Source organism: Rhipicephalus microplus, chromosome 8 (genome assembly GCF_043290135.1).
Source record: "Rhipicephalus microplus isolate Deutch F79 chromosome 8, USDA_Rmic, whole genome shotgun sequence".
Taxonomy (NCBI): domain Eukaryota; kingdom Metazoa; phylum Arthropoda; class Arachnida; order Ixodida; family Ixodidae; genus Rhipicephalus; species Rhipicephalus microplus.
This window is the reverse complement of record NC_134707.1, coordinates 101,175,914-101,199,586: the sequence shown is the minus strand read 5'-3', so window position 1 is coordinate 101,199,586 and position 23,673 is coordinate 101,175,914. Positions and strand designations below refer to the sequence as shown.

At 42.8% G+C, this 23,673-nt stretch overlaps 1 protein-coding gene across 2 annotated transcripts in view; it reads right to left on the bottom strand.

Moving 5' to 3' along the window:
• LOC142768688 (uncharacterized) overlaps nt 1-20,831 on the bottom strand; it is a 50,548-nt gene extending 29,717 nt beyond the window's left edge. The window contains exons 1-4 of one of the 2 annotated variants that reach the window (XM_075870700.1): nt 20,142-20,831; nt 16,019-16,122; nt 13,195-13,359; nt 8,590-8,796 (exon numbers count right to left, since the gene is read on the bottom strand). In XM_075870700.1, the coding sequence (XP_075726815.1) occupies nt 8,590-8,796; nt 13,195-13,359; nt 16,019-16,122; nt 20,142-20,260 (595 nt within the window). In that variant the 5' untranslated portion in view covers nt 20,261-20,831. The remainder of the gene's footprint in view (nt 1-8,589; nt 8,797-13,194; nt 13,360-16,018; nt 16,123-20,141) is intronic. The other variant, XM_075870701.1, reaches the window with a different exon arrangement.
• Nucleotides 20,832-23,673: the final 2,842 nt, after the last annotated feature.

Sequence of the window (23,673 nt, the reverse complement as noted above, 5' to 3'; positions counted from 1 at the left end):
CGCCATTGCTACAGACGCTCCTCTTCGCTCCTAGTGCCATTGCTAGAGGAGAGGGGAAGAGCACCGCGGACGGTGGATTCTGGGTCGCTTACAAAGTGCATTCGAACTTAAAAACTGTGGACCATCTCCCGAAAAGGAACCCTGATATAATGCGAAGCAGAAGCGGTGCGCACGGCGTTGAATCTGCTGAAACAGGTGTCGACGCGGGTGCTGAAACAACTTGTTGAAGCAAAACTCGGTGTAGCGTTTACTCGTGTAAACGTTTGTTTGAAACGCGAAAACACGAGAGGCGAGACGCGTTGAGAACACCTGCGCTCGGCTTTCTTTGCTCGTGTAACGTCCGTGTTACGCGCGCGCCGTCTGTATTCTCCAGCGCGGTCGACGTTCTTGTCTCAAACCTCGTTGGTTTCACTGGTCTTCCATGGCCGATGCTTGCGTCCGGCTTCCCTGGCTCGCACCTCGTCAACGTTGACATCGCCATTTGTGAACGCGATGGGCTTCGCTACCCATCGCAATGCCGCCGACGTGCCACTAGCGGTAAGCCTGCCGCGACGGCGTCCCGCCCATAGACGTCAGACTCTGTCCACGCAACGGTGCGAAACACAACGCCACCAGCGCCCCCATAGAAGCTCCGGCCTTAACCCTTTGATGTCCACTGTTGCTCTGGGGCAACAACCCCAAAAAGTAATTTTTTCCGCAAAAGCATGCTGTTGTGTGATACTGCTAGCGCCATTTGTGGAAAAAGACAAAGTCTACCAAGCGTCCTAAGCTTCAAAGAAATACACACAGATGGCAGCATCGCCTTTTTCTAGTACTTTGTTCGAGCGTTCGCTACGCAAGCTCCGCACACGTGAGTAAATTTATCCTACTACAGCGGAATGGGACGCTACCGCGAGCTATGTTGTACTCAAAATTGCGCATAAGGCGTTGTAGAACACTTATAAACAGGCTGAATGGTGTGGCCGCATTTTACGCGTTAGAAATCTTCCCTCCGAAAACGCTGTTGCTCACGAGCAACGTCGGGCATTTGCGGAGGTGCAAGCTGATATAGGGTTGGACGCTTGTTGCATTTCTTTGCTTGAGTGAACGCAAAACCAGGCAATAACATAATCTTATTTCTACGAAATACGATAAGTGATAGTTATTGGACAATATTCTTTTGTCTTTCATGTATAGATGGCGATGTCAAAAGAAAAGTAATGGCTGACAGATGAAGAAATACAGGAGCTAATCTTTCTTCCGGATGGTGAATTATCCAATGTAGATTTTGACAGCGACCCAGATGGTGCCGAATATGAAACTAGAGATGGTAAAAAATTGATTGATTCCTCTCCGCTCGAAGTTGTGATAAATCTTTGCGATCAACATCCGCGAGAAGACGACGACGGAGGAGTGCCAAGCAACCCTGGTGAAGCTGTTCCGGGAACATCCCGCCACTCGGCCGCGCACATCTGAAGTCAAATCCTTTGAAAAGAAGGTCAGGTATGGCTGCTGAAGCCGGAATCGTGCCTGCCAAACACTTGATCCATTCTCCGGTGACACCGAGGCCCACAGTGGACGTGAGGTACGATGGCATGAACCACTGGCCACAGTACGGCGAAAAAAAGAACCGATGCAAGCTCTGCAAATTAGGCTACACGTTTCTGTACTGCGCTAAGTGCAACATGCACTTGTGCCTCCTTCCAAGACGCAACTGCTTCAAGGCATTCCACGTGAAGTAGTGCCTCAAGTGCCCAATGTTGCTCAGGAGCAACACCTCATTACTCACCTATAAATAAACCTAAATTTTTTCAGACAACGTAATTGGCATATTGTGACCTTTCTTTATGCATGCCAGAGTTTTCTTCATGTTGTGCATTTAAACAAAATATTGGGCATCAAAGGGTTAAATGGGTATTGCAAAAAGAGCTGTCCTCAAGCGAACGTACATAAACCCTCCTGTTTCGTCGGTCTTGGGGCGCGGTTTCTTGAAAATCAGGCACCTGGCAGGCTTCTTCTGTCAATTCAACCTCGCTTCAGAAAAGTTGGAAGCTCATCAAGACGAACTGTGGGTACAATGCGAAAGATGTTTCAGTTGTTTCATCATCATCATCAACAGCTTGACTACGTCCACTGCAGGACAAATGCCTCTCCCTTGTTCCGCCAGTTAACTCGCTCTTGTGCTTGCTTCTCTCAATTTATACCCGCTAACTTCTTAATCTCATTCGCTTACCTAAACTTCCGTCTCCAGCTAACCCGCTTGCCTTGTCTGGGAATCCAATTGGTTAACCTTACGGATCAGCGGATAGCCTGTCTACACGCTACAAGCACGGCCCATATCCATTTACTCTTCTTGATTCAAACTATGGTATCCTTAACCCCCGTTTGTTCTCTAATCCACTTTGCTCTCTTCTTGTATGTTAAGGTTACACCTACCATTTTCTTTCCATTGCTTGCTGTGTCGCCCTCAATCTAAGTCATCGGCCCCTCTCTGCAAGTCTCCTGGTTTCTGCTCCGTGGCGAAGTACCAGCAAGATACAGCGGTTATATAATTTCCCATTGAGGAATAGTAGCAATCTACCTGTCAAAATTTCACAGTGGTTGCCAAATGTGCTTCATCCTATTCTTATTCTTCTAGTTACTTCAATCTCGTGGTTCAGCTTCGTGGTTATTACCTGCCCTAAGAAGACATAGTCTTTTACAACTTGAAGTGCACTATTACCTATTTCGAAGCGCTGTTCTCTTCCGAGGTTGTTGTACATTACTTTCGTTTTCTGTAGATTAATTTTGAGACCCGCCCTTCTGCTCTCCTTGCCGAACTCCTAAATCATGAGTTGCGATTCGTGCCCTGAGTTTCTTAGGAATGCAATGTTATCGACGAAGCACCAGTTACAAAGGTACTCTTCATTAACTCTTATCCTTAACTCTTCCCATTCTAAACCTCTCAAAACGTCCTGTAAGCAAGCGGTAAGTAGCTTTGAGGAGGTTGTATCCCCCTGCCTTGCACCCTTATTGATTGGCATTCCGTGGGATTTTATGCAGCGCTATGGTAGCAGTTGATCCCTGCAGAAGTCTTCCAGGATGTTTATGTATGCTTCTTTAGTATAAGTGATTGATAGTGTAAATGTGGTCGATATTTGAGTAGCCTGTTCTAAATGCTGCTTGTTCCTTTGGTTAATTGAATTCAAATTTTTTCTTAACTCTACTAGCAATTACCTTTGTAAGCTTCTATACTACGGAGCGCAAGCTGATTGGCCTGTTATTCTTCAAGTCTGTCATCTCCTTTTTTATGTATTAAGATGGTGTTAGCATTCTTTCAAGACTCTGGTACTCTTCCTGTCAGGAGACATGTCAAAAACAGGGTGGCTAGTTTTTTTAGGACAATCTGTCCTCCATTTTCAAGCAGATGTGATTACAGCTGATCATCACCAGCACCTTTGTCTCTTTGCATACTCTCCAAAGATTTTCTGACTTCTTTCATTACTGGTGTGGTTTCATCTGTGTTACTGCTAGTTCTTATAGAATTAAGGTCATGGTTTTCTCGGCTAATGTACAGATCTCTGTAAAACTCCTCCCCTATTTTAACTATTTTATCCATATTGTTAGTTATTTTTCATTCTTTGTCCCTTAGTGCATACATCTAATTTTCGCCTATCCCAATTTTCCTCTTCACTGCTTTGACGCTTCCTCCGTTTTTCAGGGCGTGTTCGATTTTCACCCTGTTATACCTTCTTACATTGGTTAACTTATGCTTAATAATCAACATCGAAAGCTCTGTCATTTCTATTTTGTCTGCTGTATGTGAGACCTTCATGCCTTGACGCTTCTTATTGAGATTCTTCGTTTCCTGGGAAAGCTTGCCAGTGTCTTTCTGTTCATTGTATCTACGCTAAGGTTATTTTCTCAATAAGAGCCAAGTTTCTGTTTTGAAGCGACAATCTGAATTCCTGTAATTTCCCTCCCAGTGCTAGCTCATTGATTGGCTTCTTGCGTATCAGTTTCTGTCATTCCATTTTCATCTATCCTCCTAACCTCACTGAGCCCCATTATATCCCTTTTAACACCATGTAGGTCCCCGAATAGTACACCGAGACTTGCCTCACTGGATAAGGTTCTAGCTTTAAACGTTGCCAAGCTCAGGTTCCAATGGTGGCCTCTCCGGGTAGAAAGATTCTTTGCAGCCCCTGCTGAGTTGCAGATCTGACCACCACCGTAGTCAGTTGCTCCGCAGCTGCTGGGGACTGAGGGCCGTGAGTTACTGGACGTATGCATGTGAGAGGTAGTGGCCACATGCTGCACCAGGGTGGCCAATCCTTCTCTGCTGAGGGAGTGCCTTACCGACGGGGGTCACCGGTGAGGCCGCACCCCAGGTCTCTTAATGCAGTTCCATCACCACGTGTTTTTTTTGTCGTACACGGTTGGGAACTGCGCGGCAGTGGGATTTTAGCCATGGACCTTTTGCGTGCGAGGTGGTTGCTCTAACCTATACGCCATCGCCGCTAATCGTACGCGTTGTACCGCGACAATATTATGCGTCATGTAACCTCCTGTAACCTCCTGTTCACTGCAGTGGAAGAGTTCTAACCTGAGACACACTTAGTAAAAAGAACTGTACACTGCCACGAAGCCCCTTCTTCAGGTTTAATAAACATACTACCCTCCCACATATTTATAATTAATAAATGTTCAAAAGCTTATTATGGTGGTTTATTTGTTCGAAGTAAATACTGTAATTTATCTAATTTCCGGGGTAATAACCCAGGAAATCACCCAGTTGTTTCAGCGTACTGCAACTGGCAGTTTAAGTGTAATCGAGCATCGCATGACATTGAGTGCAAGTCAAGCACTGCGAGGTGCTTTGTGTGACGCCGAAATGCGTTGAACTTGGGCATACACATGACGCAAAAGTGACGAAGTGCATGTACACGAGCAATCTATTTTACGAAGCTCGCTTTCTCCGGCACGATGATAACTGGCAGTTCATGTCTAAGACTAATGTTTCCGTATAGTTAGATATGGCAGGCCGGGTTAAGACCCCTATTCTTGAAACAGGTGATCAGTGTAGCCTGGTTTTTAGGAGTTCAGCAAAATTATTTCTTCGGTACACTAATTCTGGTCATGTTACTGAGAAATATACCTGAATTTATTCTGTTCACTGTCGAAAACGACCCGCATGAATAATCACGCTTCTTATGCGAGAATAATTGTAAAGTTTACATATAAGCAGATTTACTATTGAATACTGAAGCAACGTGCCTAGGACGCGCCTGCGGTAGACGTCGTTTTCCCAGCTCCACTATGCACAATGGTTTGCGGCGAGACATCGGGAGACAATGTCCTAAAAACCCCAAAAAGGTGTCAGTTCTAACTGGAGTAAACGTAATTCTTCACACTTCACATGGGCACACAACCTGTGAAAGTATAGCATCAACAATGAGATATGTTTGCGGCGTAGGAAGTGAGTTGAATTTTTTGTAACAAAGCATCAACTCTAGAGCATATCTTTAGTGACCTTTGGAATGCTGTCTTTTATTTGAATGTCTTGCAGAGAACTCTGAAGAAGGAGCTACGAATTGACGATTACAACATTTGTTTTCTGACTGTTCAAGAAAACAGTGTCCCGTATGACCTATTCATGTTTCTAGGTTTTTTTAGCATATGGAGATGACGTATGCATATGCGAAATTTTGAGCCCCAAGAGCGATCGGTTAACGCATATATAATTTTTAAACATTTATTAAAGCTCAGAAAAGTGCTATAGCACCAAGGGGCAAGAAGTATTATGCTTTTAAAAGAACACATCGAAACAGTGAATGTTGCATTAGTAAATGCAGCCACCCTTATGTATGCTCGTGGGTGATGTGTGTGTAGCATATGTATAAAAATATAAATGTGTTATCATTGCGACAACGAACGAAAACTTCACCTTAGTGTAGCGGTAGCGTGTCTAGTTCAGAATGTAATGTTCGTGAAGAAATCCTAGGTTTGAGTCTCAATCAACATTTTTTTTTTGTCTTCGTTAATTCGTTTTTTTGTCTTAGTGCTCGTATCTAGTCATCATCAGGGTCTGGGCACGAGGCTACCTGCCGGAGCAATTATAAAACCTGATCTCGGCTCGAGCTTCTTCGTTTTCGTTAGGTGTAATAGTAGAGTAGCACGACTCCCTTTCGCGGAGTTATGCTACTCTATTTCGGGCAGCGTGCCGTTAGTCTATTGATGGGGAGTATTTTGACCCTTTCGTAGGGAATCACTTTACTCTGCCTCAGAAAGAGGCGATTCACTCTGGAAAAAAAGGGTGAAATATGGGACAAGAAAGTACTCTCCCAAAGCAGTTCATAGAGTGAAGATGTACCTATACGCTGTAAACGAAAATATATAATAAAGAACTGCATCGTGTGGAACACTTTGTCATCATAAGTAACAGTTATACTTGGAATACAAGAAACAAACTAATTAACAATTCAAACAAAACACTATGTAATTGATGGCTGTTGCAACAACAGACATATCGTGATTGCTTTAAAGCGCCATATCTTCTACGGCACATATATTACGTCATTTACATCTTGATTATTTTGCAGCGTACAAGGACACTATATTCAAGTTTAATGATACTCTTGCGAGATAAGTGTGCTTTGATGGATCAGTTATTTTTCCAAAGATATTTTAACAAAAAACTCAAGCCAAAAGTCATAGTTGTGTGGAGGATTTTAAAAACAATAATGTTATTTTAAGGTCAAGCACACTCATGTCAAAGTATATTTCGTATTTTAGCGACAATAGCTCTACGAATTGCATTTGATACTCGTGCTTTACGGAAGTTTCTGCCTCAAAAACCCCATACATCAATATTGTCGATTGTAATCTTTGATTTTCCCAATAGTACGCCGGTAAAATTAATGTCGTAACACCGAGTTTGTGCGAGAAATGAAAGTTCGCGTCGCTACCTGTATTTTCTTAATACGCACTTTCATAGTGCCGCAGCCTTTTATCGAGGTGATAGTTATTATATTGCCATTATATGCGAAGTATTTCTTAGCCAACTTCAATGACCCTTGGTGTATCTATCTATCTATCCATCCATCCATCCATCCATCCATCCATCCATCCATCCATCCATCCATACACCAATCCATCCATCAATCCTTCCATCCATCCATCCATCCATCCATCCATCTATCTATCTATCTATCTATCTATCTATCTATCTATCTATCTATCTATCTATCTATCTATCTATCTATCTATCTATCTATCTATCTATCTATCTATCTATCTATCTATCTATCGATCTATCTATCTATCTATCTATCTATCTATCTATCTATCTATCTATCTATCTATCTATCTATCTTTCTATCTATCTATCTATCTGTCTATCTATCTATCTATCTATCTATCTATATACTATTTATCTATCTATTATCAATCTATCTATCTCTATCTATCTATCTATAATTAGATTACCGATACTGGTGTGGGATAACATGACTGCACAAAGAATGTGAATGACCGAAGATATCATGAAGGTCGTGAGTTGTCATGAACGCTATACCAGGAACCCTATAACCACGGCACTCCTTGGTTCATTTTCGTAATTTGATAGACTGAAACAAGGCGTCATGACAAAGTTTAACATGACCAACATAAATGACAGCTGGTAATACGAAAATCATTATGAGCACGTTTTGTACAACATGATTTACAAGTCACGCTTGTGGTGCGCATTTTCGATAGCCTGATATGCACCACATTCAGCATATGCCTGGCTTGACCGGTATGCCGAACATCTCGGTATGTAATACCAATATCATAACGTGTCGCATTCTAAATGACTTGAGTGGCACGCTCATGGCGCGTTCCCTGTCGTATGAACATGTTTCATCCTGACATTTCCACTTGCGCATCGTATTGCAGCGCTCCCATACGTTGCTTGCAAAAAAAAAAGGCCACAGTATCTGTCGGACCAAGTTTTCTAGTTAGTGCGGCGACGATAGTGATGGTTGTCCGGTGGCACACATTTTCCTTCGCAGCTGTGGCCAGATGTGCGAGCAAAATGAACCCAAGAGTGTAAGTCAAGTGACAATTTTTTCCGGGGCTCTGCGGGCACGCGCAAGAAGCAGAAAAAGGCCAATAATTGGTTGATCTGAAGTTGGAAACCCTCTAATCAGAAGTTTTGTGAACCGATGTTCATTCCTATTCATACAGTTAACCATGGCTAAATTAAATAATTAGAAGGAACAAGAAAAATAGCTTGAGTTGCTCCAGGCGATAGTACGCAACATGTAATTGGTCTCGTTGTGATAGAATGTAAAGCCATATTTTAAAGCGGTGCGCTCTGCACATGATGACCTATGCATCAAATGAGATAATATAAGAAGAATTTCATTATTCTACTGACTGAGGAGGTGCCCCGTTTTACGTATACACTCGTCTGCTTACTCGGATAATTTTGGCTAGTTTAGTAAAACACTGTAATGCTGGACTACGTGAGCTGCACTGCAGCTCAGGATCCCTCCATTAATTCTTCGGCCTCTGCGCACAGCTTTCTGTGGCCATTATTTCTGTAATGAAAAGTTTGGTGCCAGGAGGGCTTAAACTCGTGCTTACCTGGGCCTGGGGCCTGCGTAGTCGTAGTCGTTCTCACAATGGTTGTTGTAGTGGTAGTCGCCGCGGTTGTTGTCGTCATCATCGTCGAGGTTGTTGTCGTGGTCATCACCGAGGTTGTTGCCGTCGTCATCTCTGAGGTTGTTGTCGTTGTACTTGTCGGAATTGTGGTAAGTGTCGTTGAAGGGCTTTTCGTAGATGGTGGGGCTGCTACGAAAAATAAAAAATAACAACTATAATTTTGTGATAGACAACACTCTAGTCTAGAGAAATAGTAGCAATTATCAGGTTGATCAATACGTCATACACTCGAATATTCTTGAGAAAGACATGAACAGGTTCGTTGTTCAAAATATTTCAAATCTTAGGTTCTATATTGTAGTAACTTTTTCTCGCCGTTCGGCACACGGAAAAACAGAACGAAGGGTATCAGTTTCTCTATGAGCGTGTTAGCCTGTGCTATAAATAAATACTACAAAGCATTTGAACCAACGAGGTCGTAGTATATTGTTACTTGAGTTTTTATATTCACTCTGCAATGAAACACACAGTGATCTAAGGAACCAATGTCAAGTCAATATTTATCTACCTTGGTGTAGTCATCGAGAAATGCCATCCCGTGGGTCTTGCGTCATCTTACGACGGCGTAGCTATTATTTTCAACCTGAACCGATAAATCTACACCTTGATGGAGAAGACTTAGGACTAAGTATCACGTTGTTTTTGCTGCTGCTTCGCGTCGTATCATACGAAAGCGAGTCACAGTCTCACTGAATTCATGCGATAAGCATACGAGTGAGACGAGCGGCCACATTTTTCTTAGCGCAGCTCACGCTCGAAAAATGAAAAAAAAGTAGTTCTTCCATGATTGCTTTGTTGTGGACCATGGAAGAATGGAGTGGCAGTGCATGACGTACTTATTTCTTTTCTCGCTTCTTTTCTTTCTTTCCTTCTTTCTTTTTTTGCTTCCTAAATTGCGGCCATCCTCGGAGGAGTGTGTTGGTGTTATCGGCGTGGCGCCACTCATGTTCTTTCTCGCACTCGTCACTCAGTAGAAGATCCCAACGAAAGCACCATCACGCAGTTTTGAGAACTCGGTGGAGCATTATTGTTTTCTTGAAGCAATGTATTGCTGGAATTCGCAATTCCTGCTATCAGTCTTTACTCTCGTCAAGCAGACTGCTTTCAATCGGACCTTGTAAGCGTGTAACTGACGGGCACACATCTGCCCTGGCTGTGCCATATTATCTCTCCTCTCTTACTTTTTCTTAACCCCTTCACTCCTTCTCTCAGTGGAGGGTACAAAACAAAACGCGCGTCTGATTGCCCTTCCTTGCTTTTCTTCATTTTTCCCGCCTTCTTCAGTCTGACAACACTTACCATTGCAGCGAAACGCCTACTGCAAGTGTACTGCTTGCAAGAGTTTTAAATGCGAAACTGGTCGGGGCTGTGTCCCTCCTTCCTTCACGCGTCCCATTCCCCACTGCACATGCACGTCCCCTTTCTCTCTCTCTCGCCTCCTAAGCTGTCCTCTCTCCCCCGAGTCGGCGGCGAAGGTGACAGTTTACGTGAGACGAAGCGCATCTTCTTTGTTCATAGCCGTTGATAGTCGGGCTTGTAGCGTTCAACGTTTCTTCGAGACAGAGTGCGTCTGTTTTGGTTAGCAGGAAATAACGTTTAATGTCTCACGCGTGTGCTTTGGCGAACCAGCTGTTTAGCAGTGTTATAGTGAAGGTCGACGGCTGCGTTCATGGCAGTGCTCACCAGCATAAGTGATCGTTGCCAGCAGCGTTAGTCAGGTAGAGAATGGATGTTGGTTCACTTGCTTATGGCGACGTAGACGAGGTTCTGTGTGCCATTTACTATTTCTCAGCTGCTTTGCATCAACACACGGATTCCTTCAGCGGTAGATGTAACGTTTCCTTTAATTCACAGTAGAAGGCCTCCGTAGGCTCAAGTTTAGTTTACAGCGTAGGAACAAGGGGACTTTCCTTAGTATTCAAGACAGCGGCTTTCGGAGGACGGGACTTGGGTTAATAACAAATTCTCCGAAACAAAAGTTTATCTAACGTTGCCTTGAACGACCAGTTGGTAGATAGTACTGTATGGAAAGAGCGCTCAAACGAAACGAGTAGAAGGAAGACAAGCGCCGATGAACAACTATACCGTACAGGTAATTGCGTCAGAAAATGTATACCATGATGATGAAATAGAAAAAATCATGAACTCGAACTTTATCGGTGGTGAATAAATGACAGGTAATGTTCGCCACGGGTAGCCAACTTAATCAGTCATTTTAGAGAAAGAGTTTGCTTTATCTTGCTGATTAAGACATTGCAACAGAGATACGCGATAAATGTGAGGCTGTAATACAGCAGCTCAAAAAGTGGGCTGATTCAGGGCAAACTCTGAAGCCCTTCAATCCTCAAGCTTTCACTGAGATGCATACTCATGCTAGCCAATGAGGTGTTGGCGCTACGCTGGTCCAAATATCCAACAGGTGCCAGCAAGTCATAACATACACCAATCGGACACTGACGAGAGCAGCGAAGAACTATGCCATCGCTGAGCTGGAGTGTTTAGCAGTCGTATTCGCCATACAGAATCTTAACCGTGTCTGCATGGCGGCACCTTCACAATAGTATTACTCACAATGCTGGCTTGTTAGACTCCGCGACCCGTCTGACCGACTAGCCCACCGGGCGTTGCGCCTCCAAGAGTACAGCTTTTTTGTGACCAATAAGAGCAGATGATGCCACCCAGATGCCAATTGCCTATGCCACATTGCTTCAGTGCATATCATTGCTGACGAATACCTTGATCACTATTTAGTTTCTGTCTCGTCCGAGTTACCTGATATAAGCAGCTTCGAACAAAAACCACTATGCGACCCAACACTGAAACCTCTGCTGTTGCTGCGCGTAACTCCCCGACAAACGTTTTACAGTTTTGAATGGCTTGCTGTACAAGATAAACTACGCAGTCGACGGCCTCCAGTTCCTTCTAGTGATGCCATAGGGCTCGCACCCAGTTTTCCTTCGTTCTATGCACGATGGCATAACATCAAATCGTTTCGGCTTCACAAGTATACAGCAACTACGTACAGGTTCTACTGGGTAAAAATCTAGAAAACCACGATAGAGTACGTCGCCAGATAAGGTGTATATCAGCGCTAAAAGCAGGTCATGACTATAACAGCAGAATATTTGCAGTCCGTTTCACCATAGACATTCCCAATTCAAAAAATACCCTTGACTTGCTCAGATCACCCCCTTGATGCCATCCGGTCGCTGATATGTTAACGTGCGCGAGTATAATTTAACTCGACCTTCGCAACCCAGATGCACTGAGAGCCTCAGTGGCCGATGCACTTCTTTTCCGTTACCACGGATCTATTGCGTCACTGCCCTTCACGGGTCGTGATTACTGTCCATGGACGGCAATAATATTTTTCCCGATATTTTTGAAAATATTTTGGGTCTTTTTGGATTTCGTCATCGCCATTGCACCTCTTACACTCCGCAAACTAAAGATCTGACCAAAAGGGCGAATAGCACTATTGTGAATATGTGATCGATGTAAGGGGATTTAAATAACAGCAACTGCGACGCCCCCATATCATTCGTCACTTATCTGTATAGTACCGTAAATATTAAGGTACCAGACATTCACCTTTTTTGATAGATAGATATGTCGAGTTTAATGTCCCAAAATACCATATGATTATGAGCGACGCTGTAGTAAAGGGCTCCCGATATTTCGACCACATCGGGTTCTTTAACGCGTACCTAAAGCTGAGCACACGGGCCTACAACATTTTTGCCTCCACCGCCGCTGCCGCTGGGATTCCATCCCGCGACCTGCGGGTCAGCCGAGTACCTTAGCCACTAGACCACCACGGCGGGGCCACTTTTTTTTCTGCTTCACGCACGGTACCTTAGCGCGATGTACGGTCCAACATATTCATACTGGAGTTTTGATACGTTGTGCCTGCACTCTCCAAATTTTTGTCGATGCGGCCTCATGAAGTGTGAGGCCTACGGGATGGCTTACAGCTCTCCAATATTAGGGTACCACATACTCTAAATCGTTACTTACTTTTTGGTAAACACACTACTTTCTCGCATCAGAAAGACCTTTGCATCGCTCAGACGTTGTGGCATTCCAAAGAAGCACGTCAACTAGCATGCCTTCGAACATTGTCTTAGCAGGAACAAAGCAAGAGTCGCTACTAGCAAGCCCTACTATCATAAAGCAAGCCCTAGTATCATAAGCATATTTAAATATGCTCGGCAAGGTTCATCTATCCCCGAAAAATTACAATGGAAACGTGCAGTTGTACATAATGCAGAAACTGAACAAGAGTACAGGGGAGCCGCCACTTGGACTTCGTGGTTGGGCGAACCAGGCTGGGCTTGACCCGCAAGTATGGCGCTTCTTTTTCACGCCATTGGATCTCATCTGTGAGGAAACCCATTTCCTCGAAACAATAGCATGACGCGCTCAAAATAGACACCCCAGACGTTGCACATTGCAGTAGTTGAGATGACACAGTAAATATATATCTCACCTTATTGACGATAACGAAAAATGGTAAAGTGTCCAAACCTTTAGATGCTGGAGTGGGCATCGGCTGTACCGTGACCCTTGAAATACCTCCCATTGGCGGCGTCGTTGAAACAGGTTCTTCGGCTTCTCTAGTAGGAGTTTGACCTGTGCCTGGCTTCTTCTCACTGAGATCATTAGTGGCGGCGACGTCCGGGCCACTTCCAACTGCACACAACATGTAGAAATAGGTCGCCGGCTGCAAAGACTTTGACATTCTGAATTTCATTATTGATACCCCAAAATAAAAAAAAACACCCTAAGAACTAGCCGATAAAATTGATGAACGTATAGCTTGCTCGCGTTGTAGCTAAAGGAAGCGCTTCAAAGGTAACGACGAAAAAACTTGAATCCAAAAAGACAAAGCTCATCTACCAACTGAAATTTTCAGTAATGCCTTTTCAAACACTATGTTCCAACTAGGCCCCCTCACCCCACAAGCTTTTCTGATCATCTTCCTTCGTAACCAAACCCACCGACTCCAACTGATATGAGTAGGTATTTGTTGTTCTGGTTTTAGCACGACACATGGTGCCAGCGCACAATTCGAAGAGGAAGTCTTCACGCACCAGAGCGCTAAATTACAAAAATATTTTGTTTCTATCCAAGCAACCTCAATGTGGCTCAAAACCCGTGACACATCACATGTGTGCTGTCGCCACAACATTATCACAACGACGCTAGAAACATAGCTATTTCCTAATAATTGTAACTAACGGTTTAGAGTCGGAGGCATTACCTAATCCATCAATTAACTCCGCCGCAATTCTATCGCAGGATCACACGCGTGTACTTCTGCATACAAGCGAATACTAAGTGTAATACCGATCCCGCGGGCACATAACAGTGCAGAATCTGCAGTGGGCATCTAAAAAGGCAAACCCCCTAATTAACGTGACAGCGTTAAAAAGCTCGTTTCGCGGGAATCGTCGTTCGTCATGAGCAAAAATTCATCTTACGAGTGACCCGAAAACCAAAATTGTTGCAAATAAAATAAATGATAAAAATCCTGGGTTAGACTGAGGGTCAAACGTGGGACGTTTGCGTCCGCGTGGAGAATGATTCCGAGTTATTTGCGTGGCAAGTGGATGTTCTATCACACGGCCAGGCGTGTGTTTCTGAATACAGAGCAAAGCACTTCCTTTGCTTGGAATTGCAGTGAAACTAATTTTTATACATTACAAACGAATGCGCCCTGTACACGTGCTACAAAAAGCAACATGAAATATTGCAGCAATAATGCGCGGTACAACCGTACGTTGCCATCGAGCGTCCGAACACGGGATTACCGTGTTCGGGGTTTAAAGACGATCATCCACTACAAAGGCACATACACTTGTGCGCCTTTGCCTTAGCACCATGTAGTGAGTACATAGCGAGTTCGAAGTGATTTCATGCAGTAAATGTTAGAAGTGACCACAAGAAACAGGACATCGCTATCGCGTTCAACTCTTGAAAGCGCTGCTTTAGGGCTTATATATTTTTTGAAGCATTGCAAATGTTATCCGAGATTCTGTAATTTGGGCTTTGAGCGCATTGATCAGCATGTATGCTACCCCGAAGTAAAAAGTGGGCTGTAACCTGTATCTTTTTCCCACTCAAAGAAAGTGGTTCACTCACACAATCGCCAATTTTACACAAAATTTTATTTCTATCCAAATTACCACATATACGGCTAAAACAGTGGATTGTCATGTACCCCCTTTTTTTTAGCAATGATAGAGTGGCCTAAATAGAGAAGCTTTTTTTTCTGACAGATAGCCCACCGCTAAATATTCCAGAACTGGTCAAGTACAATGGGAAATGCAGGAATTCCTTGTACGTGTGTGCTACAAGGGTATTCTCTCATCTTTCATACCAGCCACCACGCTGAATACTAGAGAGGGAGTGACGTTACAATGAACTAGTAGTAGCATCTCTTCGTCAGCGTGCGTCATGGCTTAGAGCACCTTGCTTTAAAGCCAGTAGTCTTTCGGGCGGGGTGTTTTTTCTTTTTCGGGGAATTTTTGCCTGTCATTTTCACCAAAAGGCAAAAAAACCAATGTTTGTGATATTGTAGGAAATTACATATATGATTCATTTCTTCTATGACGGCTGATTAGCGGTCACAATGTGCCTTCACCTGGCGCACTCTAACCTTAATCGGTTCTGGAGCAAGCACCCTTTGTTTCCGATGTTTACGCAGAGCGATTTCTAGTTCACTACGGGTGTTAGACATCAAGCTTACAATATGCAGTGTGCAAACAGTATATAAATAATAATGTCATGCAGTGCAGGGGCTACGCATGATTTCAAATGTCGCCAAAACGGCAGACACATGTAATTATGATATGTGTGTGCATGGATGGCGGCGAAAATTAATACTGTTGTGCAGGGAAATAGGCTGGGAATTTCGCCAACGTTTGTAGAGTAAAATACCCGAAATAGGGACTTTTCATGCCTCTGAATGGTAATTCGTCGGCGTAACACGAAACATCACTGCTTAGAGCACAATTTACCTTGATTGCGTTGTCTGCGGGCACGTGGCACCGTTCCGTGATGGCCACGCTCACTATGCTCTTTCCAATGCTCAAAAAATCCAGTGAGCTTAAATTTTATGTTTATGGCATAGTCATTTGCGCTTGTAGCATCGCGTTTAAAGAAAATAGACAGTAATTACTAGCTTTTAGATGACTTCGAAAACCGCTAATTGCCCGCTACGTGCGGCACTCAACTTTCTGGCTGTACGTGTTCTCAGGAGCATCGACTACCAATCTGCAGACTTCTCTGACCACGCTGAAAATTTGGTGCAAATGTGCTTTCAGTCAAGTGAAAGAGATGTGCTCACCAAGATTGCTGGCGCTGAGGATGACGCCAACTACTACGCTTATCAAGGCCACCAGGCAGACGCCCATGATGACGGTCAGGATCATTTCCCTGGGTTCGGGCTTACTGCAAAAAGTTTGTTTGCTATTATATTTGAATAAGTGCTACTGAACATGAACACCTGTTTAAACAAATGATGTACAACAAATTGTTTTGTACGAAGGTAGCATTCAGTGATTCAGGCATATTCTGCGGTGGCAGGCATACCAAGAAGTGATTGATCGTTAGTGTTCACTTCATAAGCATAATTTCAAACTTACTCGTGTGCGTTGTAGCATCCAGAACGGAAGTGTACATGCAGCATTGTTGCGTTTAACATTGTCGTTAGAATAAACAGGTGGTGCTCAGCAAGGAACGCCACACCCAAATCATTGGTGGTGAAAACATGAAAGAAGATTCACCTCACCGTAGCTGTTGCAGTGAAATCATAACTTCTAGACAACAGAAAAAAGGCTGATCTTGTCTAAAAGGGCTAACTGAAAAACCACAGCAAAGATATCTAAGGCCGCAGCGACTGAACCAAGTGTACATTATTTTAACTCGTAAACTTGCAGAGCAAAGTTTCATACTTACAAAGAATGACCCTACACCGTGTCTTTTGTGATTTCAGTAAATAGGCGCAAGTTCATCGCATTAATCACATGACGTTAGGTGCCCGTAAAGAAAAGTGCGATTATGAAACTTATCTTAGAAATCACTTTTTATTATATATCATGACTGACGCACACAGAACGGAGCGCATATAGTAGCACTACTATAATGATAACTGCTATTTTGTAGTGGTTGTTTTTGTTATTAACGCCGAGACAGCATTGAAATTCTCATGACATTTATTTTCAGTTCCATGAAAATAAGCTTAGGGCTGCATAGTGTTTCTCACAAACCTGATTACTTAGGAGATTGTTTCGGTGTGTAACGCTTCGCATAAACTCAGCGTATCAAAGAAGGAGAAGAGTAGAGCTGCTGATAAATTCGGCCACGTGGAGCTCTGCAACATTCAGTGAAATCGCATTAAAGATGGGTCTTTACCATTTAGCTTAAACCCGAAAGGCTATCTCCGGTAATCGATTGGACTCGCGTCTTCAGAGCCATAGACTGCGAGCACCTTAACCACTCGGGCAGCATTCGGGCTGTAAACATGTTTCTTGACTAAAACACTTGAGCATCATATGACGTCTTTTCTAGGATTTCTATGTTCTACCTGGTGTAGCATACAAAGAAAAGTTGTATCGCGAGTTGTGAAGGCACATTTCTTTCCCCTTGGCTTCTATATTTCTGCTTTTCAGTGAACTAGGTGTATTACAAGGGCTGATAATTACGAGTTTACAATGATTACACCAATTCAAGTCTGTTCAAAGTGCTAAAAAAACCTGTTGATTTGTTTTAAAAAACAATATATTTAGGGTTTTCACCACTTATATAAGATTCGCAAATGTTCTTTGTTCAGCTATATTGTATGGCTGTATTATTCGGTAAAATATTTTAAAAAAAGAGAGTAGCACAAAAACATTTTTAAAAGAGATCATAGAACGGAACTTTCTAAATATGTACGCAATTAAAGTGAATAGTGCGCTTGGAGTTCTAGGTCTTCTTCCGAGTGAGCTTATAGCCATTTGGCACATCTGGACATGACAGACACCAAAGTGGCGCTATCGGAAAAAGAATTGCTTACGACTCAGCGGCTTCTGATGCTGAAAAAAATAAACAAGGGTTATATGAATAGGCCAAAATATGGCGCAATATGAAAAAAAATTGTGATCTCTAACGATATTTAGAAGACCTTGATGCGCATACTGGATGTTGAATACAGTGCTACTTAGTTGAAAACATTGAAAACACCTCTGTGCCATATTTTTTTTGTGTTTAGAGCATTCGCCCAATTTATTTATCATCTGTTGTGACACGGACTATGAGTCATTGCTTCAGAACTGTTCACTACGTAGAAGTCGAAGAATCAGCGGTTGACTAAGAATACATACTTCCTAAGGCTAATGATTACGTTTGGATGCAAAATATTCTTTCTTTGAAACCACATACAAGGATTAATAAATATATATTTAATAATTTGTATTTTGTGTTCCAGACGTCTCGTTTGAGCATCGTATGCGATGCAAATGAATACAGTAACATAAAAAAAACAAATTGGATGTAACAGACATCGAACTTCGAGATGAATGATAGTCTGCTATATCCACTCTATGTCCGATACAGTTTGTTGACGAATCTAATAGTAAAAGGCTTCTCTGTCACTTCTTCCCACGTTGATTTATGGTTGCTGAATGATCCAGAACAATGCGATTTTTTAATGAATACGAGAAAATCACGGGAAAAGCCTGACACTCACTCGAAATTAATTTTACTTGTCGACAAGTGGGGACGCAAATTTATGGCTAGTGCGTATGCGCTTTGCAGGAAGCTTTTTCTTGGAGTGCTCGCATAGGTTTCAAAAAAGAAATAACATAGATAGCGCAGCCTTTGCGTTCTTTATCATTTTTTTAGTGTACTGTTGACAAAGTGTCCACATTTCGGCAAGAAATGATGATTCATAAAATAGGTCATAGCCGTTACCTTTCTTACATGTGTTGTACCAAATCTTTTCGGCGCGTTTTATGCTGTTGTCATTATGCACATATAGCTCAAGCCTGAATCCCAGCAATATCTCGGGTTGTATCTCAAAATTTGTTTTTCGCCAAAGAGCACCATAATGACGTTTCAGCTGATATTTAGGGGTTATGCTGACGCTAAGAGGGCATCTCAGTAGGCTCTTTATATACGAGTTTTTTTTATTTCAGGAATACTGAGTAGTCGACTTTGTATATACAGGGTATTAAAAGTTATGTTTATTTGTTTTCGAAAAAGTCATCTCTGCGAAGAATCAGAGAACAACAATGGCAGATACGTTTTGTATACAGGGGGACATCAAGAAATACAATACTAATTTTCATTTGTTCATTGATTTAATATTTATTAACTAACCTTTTAGCAACTGCAGCAAGTGGCTATGTTTGTATTAAATTGAAGTACCTCGTGTATCTACGTATATAGCAGCTCTACGCTTCTGAATACCCCACTGCAAAATTTAATGGTGGTTCGCTTGATTACGTTTGCTAGCCATTCAACTGGGGCAAATCTCCTCTGCCGCCATACTTCTATGATCGTTTATTATGACAACAGATCGAAGACCAAAATAGAGTTGATACTCGCTGCGTTCTCTTTACCTGCTGGAGATATCAAGCATTGACTGTTCGTAACATCGGGAAGGTTTTTGAACAGATGTGCACCAATTTGAATGCGTAATTATGCGAACTTCAATTACACTCTGCTGCAGTGACCCGCAAGTCGCGGGTTCAATCCCGGCTACGGCAGCTGCATTTCCGATGGAGGCGCAAATGTTGTACGCCCGTGTGCTCAGATTTGGGTGCACGTTAAAGAACCCCAGGTGGTCGAAATTTCCGCAGTCCTCTACTACGGCGTCTCTCATAATTTAAGGTGGTTTTTGGACGTCAAACACCACATATAAATCAATCAATCAACTCTGCAGCAGGATATTTCGGAGAACACGCACAATAGAATAATTCTAGCAAGTACAACCTTGCAGAACCATCATGGCCGACAATTTTGCACTATAAGCATGGCCGCTTTCTGCACTCACTATGAAGTTTCTGCACTCACTATAGGACCTTTGTTATTAAGACACTGGCAGAGATAACTATTGCTTTTCTTTGCGGCACCTAGTTACATAAGTTACCTGCAAAATGAGGTTGCTTGTATTTCACAGCGCTGGCCTTGAAGAAGATATGCTTATTCCTTTGAGTATGCTTATATATGGGAATGAGCAATATTACCGTTATTTGAAATCGGCGTACGACGCCATGGTTAGGAAGTATTTATCAATGCGTGGTGCCCTATATATGGTCTCATTTCTATTGAAATTTAGGATTTGGTAGCATTAGCTTCACAATTGTTAAAGCGAATGCTCACCACCCTGCTTTGCTCGGGCACCTGGCCTTCTACAGTAATTAGAACGGTAAAGGTCACTTTTAGCTCCCTATTGAAAATCTCATGCATAGGAGGAGAACACTCACACAAAAGTAGAGAGCTCGGCTCGGAGGGCTTTGTGATGCCAGACACTAATGTACTCTCCTCTGCAAAAAAAGAAGTAAAAGCAAGTGGATGCCTGTAGCGAATCTATACAACAAAGCATATGGAAAGAGCACAGCTTTATGAGGATATTCAACTAGGCACAATAGTAAAACTTTCAAAAGAACGCGCTAATGTATAATGTTGATCTAGCGACAAATGCTAAATAAATGCCTGCGCATTAACAAGGCTGATTCCTTCAGGGGATGGAGCAGCTAGCGTGACAGGTTGACTATACACATGACTTCATAGTGATCAACATCCCTGTCAAGAGTCGCGCAGGCCGCGTACTTGAATAGTGCACGAGAAAAAAACCGATTGCTATTTCTCACCGCTATTGAGCGTTTTGATGTCTTTGACGTCCAGCGTTTTTATGCTCTTGTTTTTTAGAGAAAAACTTCTATGGCACTGCACAGACACTTAAAGCATCTCCATGCGCTGCCTTGCATGCCAAAAATATTGAAACGCGGTGCATCACAGCATAAATACTGGTAATTATTTGAGCAAAACCACATTACTCAAATAACGATCAGCCTTCAACCTGTGACAAAAAATACACCTACAGACAATCTTAATAGGGCATTAAATTCAAGTTTACACCGGCTGTTATGATGAACCTGACAGCATCCACAGACTTTACCATAATATATCACGAAATCACAGTTGTACCTTATGATGAATGTCCCACCGCAATCGTCTAGTGTCTAAGGTACTCGGCTGCTGAACCGCTGGTAGCGGGATCAAATTCCGGCTTTGGTGACAGCGTTTCCAAAGAAGGCGGAAATGCTGTGGGCCCATGTGCTCAGATTTGGGTGCACGTTAAAGAACCCCAGGTGGTAGAAATTTCTGGAGCCCTCCACTACGGCGTCTCTCATAATCATATGGTTGTTTTCGGACGTTAAACCCCAATTATCAATCAAATCAATCAACCTGATGATGAATGTTGGTTTGATTGATCGATTGATTGATTGATTAATTGATTGATTGATTAAATGATTGATATGTGAGGTTAACGTCCCAAAACCACCATATGATTACTAGAGACGCCGTAGTGGAGGACTTCGGAAATTTTGACCTCCTGGGGTTCTTTAACGTACACCCAAATATCAGCACACGGGCCTTCAGCATTTTCGCCTCCATCGAAAATGCAGCCGCCAGCATTCCATTCCGTGACCTGCGAGTCAGCATCTGAATACTTTACCCACTAGACCCCCGCAGCGGAGCTTATGATGAATTCGCGACACCATTCAATTATCACTACACTATACACGGCTGTTGCTTGGTGGGTCACAGATGCGATATGAACAAAATGAAGGCAAAGGCAAGAAACAAAAAGCGTTGGTGTGTAATTTACAGACGAGTGCTGCAAAGCACCGGATCAGGAAATGGACGGGGCGGGGACGCCCTTTGTCGCATTAAATTAAAAAAAAACTGCTATGAGAGGATGAACAAAATCCAGAGAACAGGTATCAGATGATGATAACCACGTAGTGAACACCTATAGTGATGCGAACTGCAATCTTGGGCAGTGTTGGGAAAGGTGAGATGAATAGGTAAAAAAATCGATGGCGCCAAAAGAAGTTTGTTCGTGCAAGGAATTGTACATTAGAGATTATTGGGAGAGGTATTGATCCTGCAGGAAATATGGGACAGAACTTTGACTTGGGCGAGTTCGTACATAATTAGATGGCTTCAGCGCAATTTAGATCAAGAAAAATGACGACACAAGGAACACAGACGAGCGCTCGTCTGTGTTCAGTGTGTCTCCATTTGTCTTCGTAAAAATTGCGCTGAAGCCTATCCAATTATATAGGACAAGTAAATGATACTGGTGAGTCAAGATCTTAAGGCATATCTTCAGGTGTTAGGCCATCGCGATCTGGCAGAGCAGTTCCAGCTTTGAAATGTTGCCTTCTGGAAATCTTTACTTTTAAACTTTTCTATGCTTACACGACCGAAAAACTGTATGTCTCCATCCTCTTTACTCAATTTGGGCGGGAAGATTCATCAGAAAATAACAGAGTAAAATGAGTTTTATGGCACCGCTGGCTCTGAACTTGAACCTTCTCGTTAGGCACTGTACTTTACAGCGGCTCATGTCAAGCGTGAATACCTGCGAACATCATTACTGTGTTGTGGTCGCCCTTCAAATAAAGATCGTCATAATCGATTAAAAATCCTCAAGGATACCATGTAAAGCAGACAAGTACGACTCTTGAAGCAAGAAAATGGCAACATCGCGAAAATGTGAGGCCTAAGAGACGTTTTTGCGGTAGCAAGGTGTGCGCGTCATATCGTCTTTCGAGATGCTGAGGAGCGTTCTAAAAAACATGAAACGTACACTAGCACTGTACGTTTAGATACCAAATAGCTTGCTCTGAAGGTTACCTCGCTTAATTTTTTTTCGATGTTACCTCCTCTATTAGCGTACAAAATATAAGACATCACAACCACTGTCGTTGCCCTCTGTTCCTCAAGCCTAAAGTTGGGGTTGTACTCTGGCCACCAGGCTATCGTCGACTCCATAACACGACTTTGCCACGTGGACTGTCTCACTATTAGTTAGATACTTGAATGAAATACAATATTAGCTCTGACATAGCTTACTCATTGTCTGCGCACTCTGCACTTTACCTTATGTCAATACACGGTTCGTCGCTGCAGTGTTGTCGCAACAGTTGCTGCCGGGCAGCGGTTGGACTTTCCTTCGATCTCGACAGAGACAGGACCTGAAAATGAACCACCACACGTACTCCTAACTGAAAGCACGCGTTTTGTTGTTTAAAATACCTTGTTCAAAGGAGCGAAAAAATAAACAGCACAAAGTGAAGGTAATGTCATTGTCATTTTATGTCTATTGTAGGCTGACAAATTTTTTTATAGTCCACCGTATATAGTGGACCAGTGATTATGGTTTTCAGATGCTGGACCTAAGGTCGCTGCAGCGATGGTCACATTTTGATGGAGGACAAATGCCACAGTCTTGTATTCTGTGCGATTTCAGTGCCCTTTAATGAACCCTTGATGAGCAAAATTTCAGTAACTGAACGTGCGTTACCGCAGTCTTCGGAATTAACTGATAACTATTTTATTGTTATAATTATAGTATTGGTGCAGAGTTACCCTACTTTAAATATACATAGGCTGTAACTTACCTAGGTTCACCACTTGAAATCACACACGGAGGACCCATTATATTGTCACCTAAAGCACCAGCAGCTGGATATGGAGTCTTTCTTCTTTTACTTTATTAAAGGCATTAATTATACAAATGACACATGAGTGTTTCGGCAGTGTGGTGAATTCTCTGTTTTTTTTCTAGAATGAAAATATATGTGACATTCCTATTATTTAGTAGTTTTGCAGCCGATTCAGTGTTTGTGCTTTCCGTGTGCTTACTACGCCTACGCATACTGCTGCCTTGTTCAGAATAAACTTAGTTCCGTAAAGCTGGCAGTATCGAAGATGTCTACCAAT